This window comes from Nerophis ophidion, linkage group LG04 (genome assembly GCF_033978795.1).
Source record: "Nerophis ophidion isolate RoL-2023_Sa linkage group LG04, RoL_Noph_v1.0, whole genome shotgun sequence".
In the NCBI taxonomy this organism is placed as follows: Eukaryota; Metazoa; Chordata; class Actinopteri; order Syngnathiformes; family Syngnathidae; genus Nerophis; species Nerophis ophidion.
This window is the reverse complement of record NC_084614.1, coordinates 69,691,639-69,713,319: the sequence shown is the minus strand read 5'-3', so window position 1 is coordinate 69,713,319 and position 21,681 is coordinate 69,691,639. Positions and strand designations below refer to the sequence as shown.

Here is a 21,681-nt window from a genome sequence, read left to right as displayed (position 1 = left end):
TCATTGCTGTTCCTTTTTGCTTTTACCAGTAGCAGTTTAGAAGTCTGGAGTAAAAAAAGTGCACAAGTAGGTCAAATGCATTAGTTAATTTCAGGTGGTTAATCAAACATCCATACAACATAATCTGATATGATTTCATAGTTTAAAGCACTATTTATGTATTGTTTATGATAAATAAATGCTAAAAAATGTTTTTGCTTGTGCGCTTTGCACGCTCACGTGAATTATTTGTGCCCCAGGTGTGCCCCAGTACAGTACTAGGTCTAGTGACGCCCCTGGCCGTTGCTAGGGACTCCGCTCTGAACAGAGGACAGCAGAGGAGGACTGCTAAGCAGGATATATACCTTATGTTTCATTTTTACCGTCATTAACAGCATCATAAATGGCTTGTAGCTTGTTACAGAGACAGTGGAGGCTCTCTGCCTTCCAAACCATTGCTGCTCAGAGCCTCCGCTGTCACTGCTCTCGTCAAGTTTAAAAAAAAAAAAAAGGAACTCCGTAGCACTGAAAGTCCGCGACGATAAACGTGTTTATGACAGATAAGACTACACAAATACACCCATCCTAACAAGTATATGATAAATGTAGACAACTTTTCCTTTTCTTTTACTTTCATACTGCAACAGTGATTGGATGTTTACTGAGGGCTGAGGGGTTTGTGCGGGTGTGTGTCTGCTGCACAGCCTGTGGAATGTTGAATACATGCACAGCGGAGGGAGGAATGAGAGGGAAGCCGACACTACTATATCGTGTGTGTCCCTTTTCGGGCGGATTTAACCGCTAGTGCAGATAATTTTGTCAACTTGTAATGTAGTAATTTTGTGAGTTTATTAAAATTTGCTTTCTCAAATTTTGATTTGAGGGGGCAAGACATTTATTTAGGGGGGCTCTGCCCCCTCTTGCCCCTGCGTAGAGCCGGCCATGGTACTGAGTAGTCTTTTATTTAGCCTTTATTTAACCAGGTAAAATCCCATTGAGATCAAAGATCCCTTTTCCAAGGGAAACCTGGCCAAGAGGGCAGCAGCAAGGTTACATTAAAAACAGTAAACAACCCATAAAACATCACATTTACAACATTAAAATTTGCTCATATGGCACATGTGCATACAGACAAGGTAGACTGCAATCCTTTCACAGAAGCTTTAAACTTTTTTAATGTAACAAGGGTTTGAAGTTGAATATTCTATTTTAGGTTATTCCAAGCCTTAGGTGCTGAAAACCTACATGCTTTCTTGCCCAATTCAGTTCTTACTTTGGGGATGACAAATTGAAGAACATTCATTGAACGGAGATTGTAACTTCCTTTTTTTTTTTTTTAAAGACAAGATAGATAAGCTGCAATGAGGTGGCGACTTGTCCAGGGTGTACCCCGCCTTCCGGCCGATTGTAGCTGAGATAGGCGCCAGCGCCCCCCGCGACCCCAAAAGGGAATAAGCGGTAGAAAATGGATGGATGGAAGATAGATAAGATGGAGTGATACAAAGAATGGTTTTGTAGATGAAAACATACCAATGATTGAGGCGTCGAGCACATAAAGATGTCCATTTAACCATTGAGTATAAGACACAATGGTGAGTAAGGGGAGCGCAGTTGGTGATGAATCTCAGGGCTCCGTGATCTCAGTGCTTTGTGATCTCAGTGCTCCGTGAGTCAGGGTTCAATCCCGCACTCGGGATCTTTCTGTGTGGAGTTTGCATGTCCTCCCCGTGAATGCGTGGGTTCCCTCCAGGTACTCCGGCTTCCTCCCACTTCCAAAAACATGCACCTGGGGATAGGTTGATTGGCAACACTAAATTGGCCCTAGTGTGTGAATGTGAGTGTGAATGTTGTCTCTCTATCTGTGTTGGCCCTGCGATGAGGTGGCGACTTGTCCAGGGTGTACCCCGCCTTCCGCCCGGTTGTAGCTGAGATAGGCACCAGCGCCCCCCGCGACCACAAAGGGAATAAGCAGTAGAAAATGGATGGATGGATATATTACATATATACAAAGACAAATCATTATTTCTTCTAAATTTTCCAGAACAAATTTTTTTAAAGAAATTCAAAAGAGTTTGAAATAAGATTTAAATTTGATTCTACAGATTTTCTAGAGTGGCCGGAATACTTTTTTTGAATTTTAATCATAATAAGTTTGAAGAAATATTTCACAAATATTCTTCGTTGAAAAAACAGAAGCTAAAATGAAGAATTAAATTAGAATGTGTTTATTATTCTTTACAACAAAAACATAAATTTACTTGAACATTGATTTAAATTGTCAGGAAAGAAGAGGAAGGAATTTAAAAGGTAAAAAGGTATATGTGTTTAAAAATCCTACAAAATCATTTTTAACGTTGTATTTTTTCTCTAAAATTGTCTTTCTGAAAGTTATAAGAAGCGAAATTAAAAAAATAAATGAATTTATTTAAACAAGTGAAGACCAAAGGGAATAAGCGGTAGAAAATGGATGGATGGATGTTTGAAAAATCAGTGCAGAAATATTAATTGCCTTAAAAACTCAAGACTCACTTCCGGTAAATTAAGATTTTTTTTTTGATTAATTGAAACCTTTATGAGTAGGTTGCACAGTACAGTACATATTCCGTACAATTGACCAGTAAATGGTAAAACCCCAATAAGTGTTTCAACTTGTTTAAGTCGGGTTCCACGTTAATCAATTCATGGTAAAGCAATCGATTCTGTCTCAGAACAAGCCTATGAGATTTTTAAGTCCTAATTTACCAGAAGTGGTAAATATTTCAGCTCTGAAATTTTCTGCAGCAAATTTTTACACATAATTTTTTTTTTTTGCACCGATTTTTGTTATACGCTGAATTTTTCTGCAGCAATTACACACATTTTTTTCAGGACATGCATTTTTTTTTAAATAACTGAATTTTGGTCACTAATTTGTATCAACTTAAATTGTCAGCATTATTTGATGTAAAAATGTAAAACAAATGTAAAATGTACAAATGTAAAAAATATAAATATGTTACATATACTGCTTTCAGTGTTTAAAAAAAGCTTTCATCACGCAAACGCAAACTATTTGTGTCTTTATTATGAAAGCCTTCTTGGACACTTAATTTTTGTAACTGAATTTTTTGATTTTTAAATCTTGTGAACTGAATATTTGTACATCAAATTATGCTGACAGTTTCAGTGAATACAATTTTTGAGCAAAATCCTTGTGTTTAAAATTCAAATTGCTATTATACCTTGTTTTAAAATCCAGTGTGTAAAACATATACTAGTAAAATTTTAACGTGTTTAACAGTGTTAAAAGACACAAATGGATCAGGGTCTCAAATGGGGGTACGTGTACCCCTGGGGGTACTGGAAGGTATGCCAAGGCGTACGTGAGATTTTTTTTAAAAGTATTCTAAAAATAGCAACAAATGCTTTATAAATATATTTATACTTCAACAAAATATGAATGTAAGTTCATAAATTGTGAAAAGAAATGCAACAATACAATATTCAATGTTCACAGCTAGATTTTTTTGTGTACATGTTCCATAAATATTGATTGATTGATTGAAACTTTTATTAGTAGATTGCACAGTTCAGTACATATTCCGTACAATTGACCACTAAATGGTAACACCCGAATAAGTTTTTCAACTTGTTTAAGTCAGGGTCCACTTTGATCAATTCATGGTACAAATATATACTGTCAGCATAATACAGTCATCACACAGGTTAATCATCAAAGTATATACATTGAATTATTTACATTATTTACAACCCGGGGGGTGGGATGAGGGGCTTTGGTTGATATCAGATGTTAAAGATTTCTTTCTTTGTGAAGAAATCTTAAGAATTAAGTTCATGAATCAAGATGAATATATACTACAATCCCCAAAGGGGGCATGACTTTAAGTTGATGATTACTTCTATGTGGAGAAATCTTTATTTATAATTGAATCACTTGTTTATTTTTCAACAAGTTTTTAGTTATTTTTGTATCTTTTTTTCCAAATAGTTCAAGAAAGACCACTACAATTGAGCAATATTTTATACAATTTAATAAATCAGAAACTGATGACATAGTGCTGTATTTTGCTTTTTTATCTCTTTTTTTCAACCAAAAATGCTTTACTCTGATTAGGGGGTACTTGAATTAAAAACATGTTCACTGAAAAAGGGTTGAGATAACTGTGCATGGTATCACCACTAGATGGCGGGAGTTAAGCAAAATGGTTTGTAATCTTTTATTTTGGAAAACAACACGGATGTTGTCTTAACTTTGAAAGTTCCACAGGAAGTATCTCGATAGATCAACATGGCCGCTTGACAGGGTATGTTTTCTGCTCCCTGGGGCCACTGTAGTGTTTTCATCAACGGGGGGGCTGCCTTCACTATTTACCGGACTGTTCCGTGGCTGGACTTTTCTGTCGTCGACACTGCCTCGAAGGACTTTTCCGGCAAAAAAAACAACTTTTCAAACTTTTCGCGCAGTTTTTATGTCCAGAAAGAAGGATGCAACCCCCACCGAGAAAGGTGAGTTTTTTTTCCTCCTCGTATAGCCTCGCAAGCTAGCGTTACTTCGGCAAATTAATGGTTGCCAGACGACGGCTGGCATCCGTTTTTATTTAGCGTTACCACCGCCGTGTCACTTTGTTGCTTAGTTTTGCTCGAAAAGAAGCTACAAAAGAAGGAAAACTTGTGTAGGGAAAAAACTCCATGTGCCACAAATGTAGGGGAAAACAACCCCGCCAACTAAGTGGTTCCCTCTCGAATGGAAACTTCTCATTCGGATACAAACATTAAATATTTCATTGAAGTATCAATAACAACGTTTGCTAGCAAAATCCATCATGGCTGAAGCAGCCAAATTCACTCCTTAGTTTAAGTAAATATCACTTCACTTCACTCTAAACCAGCGGTCTCAAACACGCGGCCCGCGGGGCAATTGCGGCCCGCTAGACGTTATTTTACGGCCCCTACCTTAATATGAAATTTTAATGTTAGTGCGGCCTGCGAGTTTTATGTGAATGGCGCTTGACAGCGTTGTGTTGTTTGGGTCCAAAATGGCTCTGTCAATGTTCTGGGTTGCCTACCCCTGCGTTAGTGGAAAAGCGGCAAATGAGTGAAAGCAACAGACGTTGCCATGGAAAGGAGGGTTATATAACTTGTCCGTCAGTTATAACAGTCCCCAATAACCTGGACCAATTCAAACCGTTACTTGTTTTTTTAATTGTTGTATTTGCATTGCCTCACACGATGAACACTACATATATTTCTATATGAGGCTGGATAACACTTTTTTGCGCTCGCCATCCCGGTACTTTCCCGGCTATTACCCGCCGGCTGCCCTGGCGAATTGTCCAGGGTGTACCCGCCTTCTGCCCCAATTGTAGCTGAGATATGCACCAGCGCCCCCGCGCACCCAAAAGGGAATAAGCGGTAGAAAATGGATGGATGGATGCCGTGTTGCTGTAGGGAGGAAAAGCGGAATGACCCACATTGCAAAAATAACATTATTCTCCGTGCGTCAGATAAATACAAATATATTCCACAACTCCAAACATGTCTTTTTCAAAGCCTGCAGTGAAGAGAAAGGTTTGTGATGAGCAAAGACAAGTGGGAGATGCAATATTTCTTTGTTGTGCCAGAGGCACCCTGACGTGTCTTATTTGCACAGAGAAAGTTGCAGTGCACAAGGGATACAATTTGAAACGTCATTATACAGCTAGACATGCTGAGGAGTACGCAAAACATTTTTCAAGAAATCTTTTCTTGCGGCCCAGCCTCACCCAGACTTTGCGTTCAGTGTCCCACAGATAAATTGAGTTTGAGACCCCTGCTCTAAACGAACGGTTACGGCTCAATTGAAGCGGTCGTCCTGTTTAATAAGTTATTATTTCCTACTTAAAACGTATGAAATTGTATATCAAATCACTCCAGATTTAAAATGGAGCCTTGCATAATGCCAGACGTATCACATTAAAAAGTGTATCAATCAATAAATCAATGTTTATTTATATAGTCCTAAATCACCAGTGTCTCAAAGGGCTGCACAAACCACAACGACATCCTCGGTAGAGCCCACATAAGGGCAAGGAAAACTCACCCCAGTGGGACGTCGGTGACCAGTGACAATGATGATTATGAGAAACCTTGGAGAGGACCACATATGTGGGCAACCCCCGCCCCCACCTTCCTAGGGCAGTGGTTCTCAACCTTTTTTCAGTGATGAACCCCTTGTGAAATTGTATTTAATTCAAGTACCCCCTAATCAGAGCAAAGCATTTTTGGTTGAAAAAAAGAGATAAAGAAGTAAAATACAGCACTATGTCATCAGTTTCTGATGTATTAAATTGTATAACAGTGCAAAATATTGCTAATTTGTAGTGTTTTTTCTTGAACTACCGTATTTCCTTGAATTGCCGACGGGGCGCTAATTAATTTAAAACCTCTTCTCACTCCTGCGCTTACCAAAGGCATGCGGTAAAAGTCAGCATGCGCTAATTATTTTAAAACCTCTTCTCACTCCGGCACTTACCAAAGGCATGCAGTAAAAAATTGAGTGTGACGTAATCTTGGACCTTAAATCCTACTGAATAGCTGTTAATCTTCTTCCCTTTATGCGATTTCAAATTACCGGTATTGAAATCAGCCTCCTCCATTTTGAAAATTATGACAGGGGAAGTGTCACTCGTGACGTCACGAGTTTGACCAGGCGGTAATACGAAGCATGCGCTAATTATTTTGGGAAGCGAGTTTGACCCGGCAGTATTTCAAGGCAGGCGCATACTATATGCCCTGCGGAAATTCAAGGAAATACGGTATTTGGGAAAAAAGATATAAAAAGAACTGAAAACTTGAAAAATAAACAAGTGATTCATTTATAAACAAATATTTCTACACATAGAAGTAATCATCAACTTAAAGTGCCCTCTTTGGGGATTGTAATAGAGATCCATCTGGATTCATCAACTTAATTCTAAACATTTCTTCCCAAAAAAAGAAATCTTTAACATCAATATTTATGGAACATGTCCACATAAAATCTAGCTGTCAACACTGTTGCATTTCTTTTCACAATTTATGAACTTACATTCATATTTTGTTGAAGTAGTATTAAATAAATATATTTATAAAGGATTTTTGAATTACTGCTATTTTTAGAATATTTTTTTTAAAATCTCACGTACCCCTTGGCATACCTTCAAGTACCCCCAGGGGTACGCGTACCCCCATTTGAGAACCACTGCTCTAGGGGACCGAAAGCAATGGATGTTGAGCGGGTCTAACATGATATTGTGAAAGTCCAATCCATAGTGGATCTAACGTAACCGTGAGAGTCCAGTCCAAAGTGGATCTAATATAGTAGCGAGAGTCCCGTCCATATTGTAGCCAGCAGGAAACCATTCCAAGCGGAGGCGGCTCAGCAGCGCAGAGATGTCCCCAACCGATATACAGGCGAGCGCTCCATCCTGGGTCCCGACTGGACAGCCAGTGCTTCATCCATGGCCACCGGACCGGATCCCCTCCACAAGGGAGAGGGGGACAGAGGAGAAAAACAAAAGAAACGGCAGATCAACTGGTCTAAAAGGGGGGTTTATTTAAGGGCTAGAGTATACAAATGAGTTATAAGATGAGACTTAAAGGCTTCTACTGAGGTAGCATTTCAAACTGTTACCGGTAGGGCATTCCAGAGTATTGGAGCCCGAATGGAAAACGCTCTATGGCCAGCATATACTATAACGTATGCTGTATGTCATAGTATATCTGGACGTGTTTCACCTTTAAATAGTTTGATTACCATGAATTGATTAACATTAACATAACCCCGTCTTAAACAAGTTGAAAAACTTATTTGGGTGTTACCATTTAGTGGTCAATTGTAGTTAATAGATACTGTACTGTGCGATCTACTAATAGAAGTCTCGATCAATTCCAACAGAAGTGCGGTGCGTTTAAAAAACCAACAACAACAGTTCTTTGCAAAATATTGAAAAAGTCAGTGCAGCAAACATAGAAGTGAGTGTCATCCTAAATGTAAAATTGCACCAAATCTATTTGACTCAAAGACACTGCTAATAAATGGCTTATATTTCTGTATAATGATTCACCTTTATCATAATGTGATATCATACAAAAGAGGAAGTCCAAAGATTATTATGAGACGACAGTTAGAATTTGTTCTTCCTCTTCTTCTTTCAGGTCCGGGTCACCCAGGAGCTCAAGCATACTCACACGGATCAGATGAGCCGATTGCACATCAAACACCAGACCGAGTGTGACCTCCTGGAGGACCTGAGGTGAGGCGGTCAATGTGTCAAACGGCCAAGATGGCAAACAGCAGGGTTGTCGAACTGAAGGCGCGCGGGCCGAACCCAGCCTGGGAATTAACTTTGCTGCGCCGTCAGTTAAGAACTAAGAAGCGAGTAATAATTTTGTAGCAGATTCCTAAAAACGCCAGAGCGCTGCCAGAGAGAGGATCTTTGACTAGTGTTTTTTGCAGTAATATATTTTAAAACGGGGGTTCGCATTACGTCGACCGTGAGCTACCGGTCGATCGTGGAGTTTGTGTCAGTCAATCGCCAGCCAGGCATAAAAAAAAATAGACCTAAATAATAGCGATCATCAATCTTCACCAACACGTCACCCGAGAGTCTTGTGAGATGACGCTGGCTGCTGCGAACTCATTATTAAGAAAAAATGACCGACAGGAAGGCGAGAAACATTTTTTATTTTAACAGACTCCAGCGCTGTAGCTGCTGTCAAAAACTCCAAAGACGGCGTGGCGGGGTTAGAAGAGTGGCCGTGCTAGCAACCTGAGGGTTCCTGGTTCGATCCCCACCTTTTACTGACCTCGTCACGTCCATTGTGTCCTTGAGCAAGACACTTCACCCTTGCTCCTGACGGGTCATGGTTAGCGCCTTGCATGGCAACTACAGCCATCAGTGTGTGAATGTGCGTGTGAATGTGGAAATAGTGTCAAAGCGCGTTAAGTACCTTGAAGGTAGAAAAGCGCTATACAAGTATATCCCATTTTTAAAGGCCGACTGCACAGTTCCTATCTTCACAATAAAAGCGCTGCTTCAACCTGCCTGCACTAACAAAATAAGAGTCTCAGAAAGCTGCAAAGATTTCTGCCAGTGTATTTCTTGTTCAGTGTATCAAAACGAATATGGAAGCTGGACAAATAAGATGCCAAAAACCAACCACTTTCATTTGGCATTGGACAGAAAGGAGGACTTTTTTTCCTCCTCAATTTGAAAAAATGCTGTCTGACTCCAATCAATGCAAGTCATCAGATTCAGGTAATACACCAACTAATGTTCTTGTCTTCATGAACGAAAGGAATCTATATATGTTAAATGTGCTTTTCTTATCAGTAAACACATTTAACTTGTTAACAAAAACATATTTTTCCTAAATAAATAACTATAAATTATATATATGAATGAGGTAGATCCCTTCGACTTGGTCAATCAAAAGTAGCTCGCCTGCAGAAAAAGTGTGGGCACCCCTGCTTTAAAATAACAAAGCGGTTTGGTCATGTTGAGGATCTTTGACGTGCATTTTTAGCGGTTCTGTCATAGAGAGGACCTTTGACTTGCGTTTTTGGCAGCAAGGCCTAAACACAACATTGTCACAGACAGGATCTTTGACAAACTTTTTAAAGAGGATCCTTAAAATCAGTAGAGAACCGCTGTCATGAGAGGATATTAGACAAACATGTTTCAGCACTAGGCCCCCAAAAACAGCAGTGTGAAACCATTATAGCAGTTTTGCAACCCATTCCAAAAAACAGCAGAGCACTTAGGCCACAAAGAGGATCTGAGATTTTTGTTTTTTTGCGCTAGGTACTTAAAAGCAGCAACACATTGTTGTCATATAAAGGATTCTTGTATATTGGCAGTTGTTCCTAAAACAACAGATTGCTGTCATATAAAAGGATCTTTGACAAGACTTTTTTGCACACTTGGTGCTTAAACACAGCAGTACGTTCCTGTTGTTGAAAGGATTTTTTTTTACCAGCATTTCTGCAGTAGTTAATTAAAAACAGTAAAACATTCCTGCCATGCAGATGATCTTTGTTTAGTATTTTTTTCAATAGTTCCCACAACTATTCAAGAGTTTTTGTCATTATGCAAGCATAACTTTTTAGTGATGTTCTCAATAAAAGGAAATGTTGAAATAATGACAAAAGTACCAAAAAATGGAGAGGATTTTTGACAAACATTTTTGGCAGTTTATGCTTAAAAACAGTATGTTCCTGACTTACTGTCATTTAGAGCAGTGGTTCTCAACCTTTTTTCAGTGATGTACCCCGTGTGGACATTTTTTTAATTCAAGTACCCCCTAATAAGAGCAAATCATTTTTGGTTGAAAAAAAGAGATAAAGAAGTAAAATACAGCACTATGTCATCAGTTTCTGATTTCTAAAATTGTATGAAAGTGCAAAATATTGCTCATTTGTAGTGGTCTTTCTTGAACTATTTGGCAAAAAAGATATAAAAATAACTAAAACCGAGCACTGCAGGAAGTAATCACTGATCAGTGTGAGTGACAGTCGAACAGGGGACAGTATCGATTATCAAGTTTGGTTGTGCCATCTTGTTTTCCCACGGTTGATTCTCTACATGGAGTGAGAAGAGAAACAAAAAATGAGTGCTGCAGAGAGGGAAGAAATTGTCAGGAAAAGTCACCTCAACACTTTTACAAGTTTTATAGATTTGGTAAAGCGGATCGTAGTCAGACCAAGGCGCTCGTAACCAGTAATACCACAATCACCCATTTAGAGCACAGCTGTAACTTCCTGGTACTAAACCTGCAGAAAATAGTTTGTTCCTTAATGTTTACATTTTCCCACTTTGCACTGTTTTGTTACACTTTATTAAGTGTTTTTTTTTTTTTTTTTTTTTTACATATTCCTTATTTTTGCACCTTCATTTTAAGAGATTATTTTTAAGTGTTCAACGTGATTTTATAATTTGTTTACATTGAGTGTTTTCCATGGTTGCGTTGACATATCTTTGATATGTCAATCCATGAATTGATTAACGTGGACCCCGACTTAAACAAGTTGGAATACTTATTCGGGTGTTACCATTTAGTGGTCAATTGTACGGAATATGTACTGAACTGTGCAATCTACTAATAAAAGTATCAAGCTAAGGGGATTATAATCAAAGGAATGTTACAATTCAAATAACAATTTTTACATTTCATATATTTTTTATCCGGGTCCTTATTTATAGGACATAAAAATCTCAATAATTATAGATATCAACTGATATAAAGCACTTACATTGTGATGCAGTTTTTAGCTATATCGCCCAGCCCTATGCTATTTAAAGGATCTTTGACTAGCAGTTTTTGTTCTGTAATAAATGATACATGTATATCACATACTGTAGAGCAGGGGTGTCATACTTATTTTAGCTCAGGGGCCGCATGGACGGAAATCTGTGCACACGCGGGCCAGACTCTTAAAATCACGGCATAAAACTAAAAAATAAAGACAATTTCAGAATGTTTTCTTTGTCTTACTTTGGCCAAAAATAGAACAAAAACATTGTGAAAATATTACAATAAAGTATAGAAAAATATACCGGCAGCGGTAAAGTTTAGATACATGAAGGAAAGAAAAAGTGAATGATTGTTTATAACTAAATACATTTACATGTGCATAAAAATGTGTTTTCTTTGTATTATTTTTTTTTTTTTAAATCAATTAACGTTTAATACAACCTTTTTCCAAAACACAATATAGAATGTGAGATATAGCATAACATAACAGCCCTTTGAGACACTTGTGATTTAGGGCTATATAAATAAAAATTCATTGATTGATTGATTGATATAAAAGGATAATGCATACAATTATAATTTGTTTCCAAAATGGTTACAAAAAAGTGGGACCCCTAAAAATTGACTTCAGGACCCCATTTTTATGACTTGATGGAGTATTGGTGCGTGCAAAACAGCAGCAGGCGGCTATGGCCTGTGGGCCTGTCCTATTACTAATCAAATATCCCAGGGGCTATAGATAATTAATTCGCTGGCCGGATATGGCCCGCGGGCCTTCACTTTGACACTCCTGCTGTAGAGCAACAAACAGTATCGTCCTCCAACATGTACACATGTTGACAAGGCAAAATTTGCGGTCGTGTTTTCTGCCGCCATTGACTTGACAGCCCAATGGCTCCCCGCTTCCTGTCTGTGGTTGGCGGCAGAGCGCTGCTAAAACCTTCCAAACAGCTGGAAGTTAAGGCACCAAGAGCCGCCAGATGTTCCCATCGGGCCGTGGGAGGCTCACCGGTCACGCTACGCTCGCCTGAGACAATACGAGGCAAGAGAGCGTCTCCGTCATCCGAGCACGAGGAGTGATTCATCAAAGTGTAAATTGCGTCTCGCTGTCAGCAAGGCCTGTGCTTTGGAAAATGACAGGAAGACCAGAAAGGAAGAGAGAAGGAGGGGAGGAAGCTCCCAGGAAGTGGGGCCAGATTGTGTGGAGCGCGACACTCAAGTCTGGACATGTTTACTAGCTTAATGGTGATTTCTACTGCAGTCGACTTTTCCCGGGGCACTGACCTCTCCCCTCAAGTGTACCTATAAATCAAAGCAGAGGATGTTAGCAGCTTTGTTCTTTTGCTGCGTAAATCCACTCAATCTTTTCTCGCATTCCTCGAGACGTTTGACAGTTTGTGTTAGTCGCTAAGAAATGAGACTAACCGTTAGGGACGGAAACTCTCTCCAAAGGATCTATCGGCGCTCATTATTTGCCAAATTTGGTCGCAATTGTGTTTTGAGGGGAATGTTGGGGATAATAAAAGATCTCCTTCCATGCAAGTGGACCAGCGGTTTCTTTTAGCATTGACCCAAATTATTAAATGGTCCTGAAAAAAGGACAAACCCTGTTTTTTTTTTGTTTTTTTTTTAGATTTTGTACAAATATTTTTCAAGACCAAAACAGATTTTTTTTTAATTAAAGTGTCAATCAATTGTTTTTCATCAGCCCATGGCATGTTGTTAAATTAGCAGTAGAGTGAAAAAACAAGTTGACTTTATATGCTTAATTGTGTTTCAATCGTATCCATTAAATCATGTCCAATTTTATTTACAATCCGCAAAGTATGTGATTACACCGTGTAAACATCACAAAATGCCTCAAATTCAGTCAGCCATTTCTAATATTCCGCTCCGAATATCTTCGGCTATTTTCGGATAGTGACATCACTGTAGTAACGATTTTGCACTCTGACCATATTATCAGATCAGTCATACTGGAGATGTGCTGTTTATCATTCACAATCCTTATGTAAACATCCAGAAACCGCCAACAATACCCCATTTACATGTCGTGACCTGAAAATTAACCAAATACGAGTGATATTGTTGTTAATCATTGACGCAGGCGGACTTTTCCAGCAGTGCAACAATAAAAGTGAGATAATGCTGTCTTAGGCTGCTGTTGTTGACGGTGTTTGCTTCAGGTTAGTGTCAAACTTGCTATAAGTAAATTGTAGTTTATAATTCATTCATCTCTCAACTGGTAGTAGACAAATATGACCATGGACTGACAGGCTGGTCGACTTTCACATCCCCCGAGATGGGGAAAAAGATGCTAGTTGTGGCAACTTTTTTCAAACAATCGTGAGGAATGTGATTGATACGTCATCTAAACGGAATCATGTGAGCGTCCAATCGGTCAGCATTCCAGCCAAAGTGGAAATTGTACAGTGTTTGTTTTGTTTTACTATGGTTAGTTTGTATGTTTGGTACCTTGTAAAGCGGCTAATGCTCGTGTCACAATAAAGCTGCAACCGCCGGGTAGCAGTCGGTTGCTAAAACTTATCTTTGTGTTCGGGCTCAAAAATATAAGGTTGTAGATCATAACTTTTCCCTAAGTAATTGTTGTTGGCTCTCACAAAGTCTGCTTGATTAGCATTGTTGTTGATGGGGAAGGGACCATTGGTTCGTAACGGGACATCACGTGAGTGGCTTACTCATTGTCTCACAAAATGGCTCGGGAATCTCCGTGAGATTTACACTATTTTGATCATATTTTTTTACGCAAACTTTGGAAGTCTTTTTGGTGTCATAAATCAGATATATATGATAATGGCTTCAATATAGAGGCAGCTTGTTTTTTCCACTCTACTGTTCTTTTAATAGTAAAGGCATTCCCATCAGGGTTTTATCGTGCCGATATCAGTACTGATCATCCATGGGTAAAATAGTCCGATACCAATATCACACGTATTAACTGTACATTTTTCAATTTATTTATGGACCGTGTTGTTGAAAGTTAAATAATATCAACACAATATATAACCTACTTCTTTATTTGTTTTTTAGTTCATACAATTGTTTGAGCAAAACAAACTCAATAGAACAAAATAAGTAAAGAAAAGTAAAAATGACTATCTACTACTTTTGTAAATCTTTTTTTTTTTTCCCCTCAAAGCCCTCCTGTGGCAAGGGAATTATTCCCTGAGTTTGAAAAAGCAAATTAATGATTTTCAGAATATAAAAATATTGAACTAATCTCTTCAATATCTGTTATTTACTGATACTGCTTTTGGTATCGACGCCACCAAGTTTTGGATGGATCTGCCCTCTTACTGTACTGACTGACAATTTTGACACACCAATAGTTGTTATCCTCTCTCTACACTTGTATTAATCTACTTGTTATATTCCTATTAATAACTGTTTACTTTCTACTGTAACACGCTACCATCGACACTTCTTAAATTTTACTAAGCACTTATTTATTCTGTTGTTTAAAGTTAGCTTAGCGGTTAGCTTACCTATTAGCATGCATGTTTCAGACATTCTCTCCATGTGTAACAGGTTTTGCCTAAAGTGATAATTATCCATCCATCCATCTATCTATTGAATACGGCTTGTCCCTTCCGGGATCGTGAGGGTTAGGGGGGGCTGGAGCTTATCCCAGCTGCACTCGGCCGGTAAACAAGTATAAAACAATTATAGTTGCATACTACTTACAAATACAAAGTCTCCAATGCAAAAGCGTATTAGAATGTATCCAGAAACAAACTTGTCCGCATTATCATTCATCTTTTAATGAAATATTGTGGCTATTAGGTGCCGCCAAAAATAACTACTACGCCATTTCAACTTAAAGACAGCATAAGTCTGTTCTAGACGGTTAATAATAAATAGGTTAATGTTTTTCGTACCTACCATTGTTCTATGTATGATTAAATTCAGTAGATCAAGCCTTCACTAACATTGCACATTACGAAATATTAAAAACCATTTATGATTCGTGCTGTTTTCGGATCAATATCTGTTTCGGCCAATAGTCAAGCCTCCAATGTCTTATCGGTAATCGAATGTTATCATTAAAGTAAAGAAACCAGCTTAGGAAACTGTTCAAACAAAGTGTTGAAAAAGTACAAAGAAGAAGCATCTTGATAAACATCTTGATAAACATCTTGAACCATATCTAAAATAATATTCTCATCTCATAGGTGAACCATCAATTATTTACATATGTATTTATGAAAACTTGAATTATAGTTTGCTCATTTAATAATTGTTTGGATACTCAGTGTATACTCATTTATTTATTTACTCATTTAATTATTTACTGTTGTGCAAATGGTTTAAAAACTGCTATAATACGAAACGGGGCAAGATTAAAAAAAGCTCTGCTTTTACCTACTCCTTCTCGGACATGCTGTAATGAAATCACTGAAAATATGTGGTGTATTACATTGTATTTGTATGCTTGTTCGAAATAAACTGACAATAACCAACCAATAAATTGTCAATACATGTGAGGAAAAAATGCACACCACTGTAATAATATCAGTAAGCTACATTTACACCAACTCGTAGAGTTTACTTTGCCACGGTACAAAAAGTGCGACATATTATGCAAACAAGAAATACAACTTTCATTGCTAATTCCGGTGGTCAGTGCAAGTTAGCTAAACTGTGACGCTATGAACGACAACCCCTACTGGTTTTAAATTCTTTGATACAATTTTGTCCAGACTTTGTTAATGTAACTCACAAACAAACTTAAATTGAAATGTAGTCTTCTCATTGAGGGTGAAGATCAAATGACTAACGTGTAAAATAATACTTCATGGATCTTTGGATGGACAGGTTTTTTTTAGACTTTTTTGAACCCCAGGTGATTTAATATGTCTCTCTTTTTTGCAGGACTTTTAGCCAAAAGAGGGCATCTGTCGAGCGGGACTACGCCCAGGTAAGCAAGCCTCCATGTGGTAAACAAAACAAAGCGTCGCTGCAGAAGTTTTAGTGACCTCTCGCTATTGGGGCCCCCCTGCGAGCTTCCCCACATACGTCAGAATGAACGCCCGAGAAAAAAAAACCCTTCTCCTCCTCGGTGGTGTTGCGGCATTTTCGTCCCCGTGTGGAATGTCCAGTGCCAATGTGAAAAGAAGGGGGAGGCTGGTCTGTGGTCCCCCTAGCAACCCCAAATTGTCGTGTTTGCCCATCTGCATCATGAGGCGGAGAAGGAAGTGCCTCCGCCGGAGAGGTCACACTCCGTGTTTGCTCGGACGTCTGCAGGACTACGTAAAAAAAACTTGTTGACCGATTTTCACAAACCTGCTTAACGGATGATGGACAGGAGGATTGCTGTGGTGAGGGTCGGGCTGTGTTAGAATATTCTTCACCATTGGTCTAAACCACGTCGGATTGCTACTTACTTGGTCACAACCAGCAGAAGGTGCAAATTATATTAAGCCACACTAAATTGCTACCTAAACAGGCTACAAAGGTGACAGTTGGGGCTGAAACGATTCCTTGGGTGATTGAAATATCTCGATTACAAAAAAAACATCAAGGATTTTTCTCTGCCTTGAGGAATAGTTTATTTTATGGTAAAGCTACGCACATATTGTGCTAGCTGTGCAAGCTAAACCTGGTAATAGTTTAGTTCTTGCGTAATAGACATCCTGGCCTTGCTGATGTTCACTAAGTTCATAGAGAGCATGGTGACTGTAGATTGCTTGAAAATACAAGCAAACCGATGTGAAATTGGAGTTTTAGATACAAATGGTTATTAGAAGGGATGTATATTGTGAGGATTTTATTGATGATACCAATATCAATATTCCTTATCGAAACCGGAATTCATCAATACTCTTATCGGTGATCTATGTAATTGGTGTAAAGGAAGATGTCAAAAAATTATTTTTTTATTAGCAGAAGATGTTGTACATCACCAATCTCATGTAATATCTCACATTAGGGAAAACATTTTTTCAAACATTTGTTCTTTTAATCTTAGACAAGTCGTTTGTTAGCAGTGCAAAGTGCAATTTAGTTATGTCATCATCTTGTACAAACCCCACATAGCCATCGCTCATTTTGATAACACTCAGCTGTAAATAATGGCATTCATGTGCAGAGCACAGACCTTTTACATGATTTATATATTTATTATTTATTATATTTCTTTATTCACTTACAGACAACTCAGCACGGCATCATTGTCTCCCCTGTCAATATCAGAGTTCGTTCTGCAAAAGGGTTATACCTACAAACGATCGATATTCTTATGGATAGGGACCCACAGTTAAAATATTCATCATCATATAACATACAAAATTCAGTAGAATACAATTCATTTCCAAACTTACCCACCCAATACCCATTTACAATTCCATACCAACCTACCAACAGGTTGACATTTATAAAGAAGAAATCTTTAAATCCACCAAATCAATTTCGATTTCCTATTATTCAAAATTGAATAACAGTTTCATCATGAAGATTTGCGATGATTTTATCATAAATACAGAGGTCCAGACCAACATTGTGCGACTAATGTGAAATCCTCAGCCATATCATTTATATCACATAAGTCAATACAATCAATTAGCGTGTTAAATTAGTGTGCATTTAAGGAAGGTGTGTTTTGATGCCACACAAATGCGATAGTGTGACATCAGACTGCAACTATTGACCTGTCAGTGGAAGCTATCTTGCTTCAGAGCAACTTTATGGATTATTGTATTACGTACTTCATTTTTTCACTTTTATTAGTGGATTACTGTTGGCCTGTGGATTACCGGATTGCTGAAACACGGTAGCGGCGGTCGGGAGTAAAGCGCGTTCACTTCAAACCGACACTAACTCTTACCAGCGTGCGTTGACTTTGAGGAAGAAATATTGTGTTACAAACTTTTGTGTGGCCTTGGTTCCATATTTGTGATTTTTCCAAGCTGATTATCACATCTTATCCGTGTTTTTTTTTATGCGTGGCAGTGGCACCTGAAGTGAATGTGACGGTGTGTCACAATAATGACGGAGAGCTGGATTGAAAAAATACAGATAGTCGTATTATTTGTCCAGAATCTTAACAGTCCTCCGGGACCGACCCAATTAGGAACCGGTACAAATAAAACGGTATTTGGTATGCATCCCTCGTTATTAGCGCTAATTTTACATTTTCTAACATACTCTACTTCCGTTTTGCGGGTTAAAACGCGATTTCACAATAAAGGGAATATGTGACTTTTTAGGTTTTAGGTCGGAATGTAATTTCACAATAAAATATGCTCTAGTGCAGGGGTCTCCCAACTTTCCAGTGAGGGCTGCAGTGCATACTGAAAATGTCTATTTTTGTACATTTAAGATGTAAAACCAATTTAATGTATATCAGTATATGCTAAACCTTTTGGAAAAGAAATATTATCCTAGCATCTGTGTTATAGGTGACAAACTAAATAGTTGTTTGTGATATATATCTCTTTAATGATGAATTTATTTTATTTTCAGAACATGTCACGGGACAATAGAAATCAAGTTTCGGGCCAAAAATAGCCCCGAGTCTGCACCTTGGACACCCCTGCGCTACAGCGTAATGATGATAATAGTTTAGGGAACTGGCTGTAAAAATACAGGTGGATGGGATTAATGTGTACATTTGATGCTGTTTTTCAAGTCAATGGCAGTGTACTTTATTTGGACTAAAAATAAGAGTAGTTAAAAACCTCTGAAAAAGAAGTGGTCAGCAACAGTCATCTAGACATGTTTTGAATTCATTGTTGTTGACAGACACTTTGCAGGGCTTAGAACCACACAACAAAATGAATGTGCTGCACTTGCATGATCGCTGACCAATTCATATTTTGGCCTATTTAACATCTTAATTTTTTTCTTGTTTATTTATAATTGCTCTTTAACCATACAAAAATGTGTTTTCTTCGTTTACTTGATCAATAGAAAAACCTTTCCAATTACTAAAATATTAGTTAGCTGCTGATCAAAGAAATTGGAAAAAAATGTTGCTGTAAATATTGCAGTACCATGCACAGCTAAAACTCAAAAAATTAGATTCAAATTCAGCAATTCAACTTCAAACGTGAAACTATATGTGATAAGAACTAATTTCTTACAAAGTGAAATACTTCAAATGTTTGTTATAATTTTGACGATATCGGTTTACAGTTTTTGAAAAGCCAAAATTTTCGGGACTTTTCAATTCGAGGTTCTCCTAGACTGCAAACCCATCCATCCATCCATCCATTTTCTACTGCTTATTCCCTTCGGGGTCGCGGGGGGCGCTGGAGGCGCTGGAGCCTATCTCAGCTACAATCGGGCGGAAGGCGGTGTACACCCTGGACAAGTCGCCACCTCATCGCAGGGCCAACACAGATAGACAGACAACATTCACACTCACATTCACACACTAGGGCCAATTTAGTGTTGCCAATCAACCTATCCCCGGGTGCATGTTTTTGAAGGTGGGAGGAAGCCGGAGCAGGACCTTCGTATTGTGAGGCAGATCACTACCCCCTCTTCCACCGTGCTGCCAGGCTGCAAGCCATTTTCATCAAAATTACATGAAAAGAAGTCTTGAAATACCCTAAGTTGCAAGTTATGAGCCTATGACACATCTTAGTTTCACCTTGTAAATCTTATTTCTGGTATACAATAACCATTGCATGATATTCAAATGTTATGAGTTTCACCTGTATACCAAACTTGCTTCAAAGTCAATGCAGTGGGGTTCCCGAAGTCAGTGCGTCAACTCGTCTGAATATCCTCATCCTTACAAGCGGATCTTTTCACTTTTGGAGATTGCTTTTCCACTTGGAAATGTATTTGGGGGAAAAGGTTTCGCCTTACTGCGCTTTGTGTTTTATTGTTTTACTATAAATTCAATCAAAAGGACACATTTCTCGGCTAGCGTCACAGTGCCCTGTAAAAGTTGTCCGCCCTCATATTGGTTCTTCCTGGTGCAGCCTCCGCATCGGGTCGCAGCAAGCGTCTCTAGAGAGAAGAACAATGTGCTGAAATGAAGACTAGCCTCAGAGTTGTTTGTAAGAAAACGGAGTCTTAGATGATGCATTTTTTTTCATGTGTGATCATCTTAAAAGTGTTTTTTCTACACTGTGGAACAAAAAGTGACCCTGAAAGATTGGCTTGTGCCACAATCAATTGGGCACTTTTAGCTCCTCGTACACCTGCGAGCTGCTTTAGCCAGCAGGGGGATTGCTATTCCCATCACTGCAAACGATTAAAATGACCTCCTCTGTTTGGCTCTTCCTTCTCCTCCTAGCGCTCTTATTCAGATGTGTCCGCTTCGCCCAGTTCAGTCGAGCATTCTCGAGTCACTCCCACAAAGGGCCAGTTTGTCGCGGTTCTCAGGGCTTGGCACCGAGACTATCGGGTTCAGAGGGGGTCTCGACCAACTCAGGACCTACCTAAATGTATCCCATAAAAGTGAGTATATATTCCTCACTTTTAAAGAGCCTTTTTATCATCTATTCTGGAAGGGTAACCCTTCATAAAGTAAGGATATCAGATATTAGCTTTTTTTACCGATATTCTGTATCAGTGGTTCTTAACCTTTTTTCAGTGATGTACCCCCTGTGAGCATTTTTTTAATCCAAGTACCCCCTAATCAGAGCAAAGCCTTTTTGGTCGAAAAAAAGAGATAAAGAAGTAAAATACAGCACTATGTCATCAGTTTCTGATTTATTAAATTGTATAACAGTGCAAAATATTGCTCATTTGTAGTGGTCTTTCTTGAATTATTTGGAAAAATAGATATAAAAATAACTAAAAACTTGTTGAAAAATAAACAAGTGATTCATTTAAAAATAACAATTTCTACGTATAGAAGTAATCATCAACTTAAAGCGCCCTCTTTGGGGATTGTAATAGAGATCCGTCTGGATTCATGAACTTAATTCTAAACATTTCTTCACAAAAAAAGAAATCTTTAACATCAATATTTATGGGACATGTACACAAAAAATCTAGCTGTCAACACTGAATATTGCATTGTTGCATTTCTTTTCACAGTTTTGGAACTTATATTCATATTTTGTTGAAGTGTTATTCAATAAATATATTTATGAAGGATTTTTAAATAGGTGCTATTTTTAGAATATTTAAAAAAAAATCTCACGGACCCCTTGGCATACCTTCAAGTACCCCCAGGAGTACGCCCACCCCCATTTGAGAACCACTGTTCTATATGCATGCGTATATTGCACTTCGTTATATATTCCGGAAACCAGTGGCAGGCCGTTTGTTTCCCACCCAGGCCTTCAGTGATGTCAGACTTCAATGATTACCTCTCAAAATACCATCTTTGACCATTGCTGGAGAAATACTAAACAGGAACACATTTACGCACTGCTGGGCAATGTACAAAACAGGTTATTTTCTGGCGCATTTAAAAATCAATAAATAAAATCAGCAATTACAACA

The 21,681-nt window shown here is 38.4% G+C and overlaps 1 protein-coding gene across 2 annotated transcripts in view; it reads left to right on the top strand.

Moving 5' to 3' along the window:
* Positions 1 to 4,250: 4,250 nt before the first annotated feature.
* The window catches only part of LOC133551807 (F-BAR and double SH3 domains protein 2-like), a 55,380-nt gene continuing 37,949 nt past the window's right edge, over positions 4,251 to 21,681 (top strand). For both annotated transcript variants that reach the window (XM_061898912.1, XM_061898911.1), the window contains exons 1-3: positions 4,251 to 4,485; positions 8,155 to 8,252; positions 16,147 to 16,192. In XM_061898912.1, coding sequence (XP_061754896.1) covers positions 4,465 to 4,485; positions 8,155 to 8,252; positions 16,147 to 16,192 — 165 coding nt within the window. In that variant the 5' untranslated portion in view covers positions 4,251 to 4,464. The remainder of the gene's footprint in view (positions 4,486 to 8,154; positions 8,253 to 16,146; positions 16,193 to 21,681) is intronic.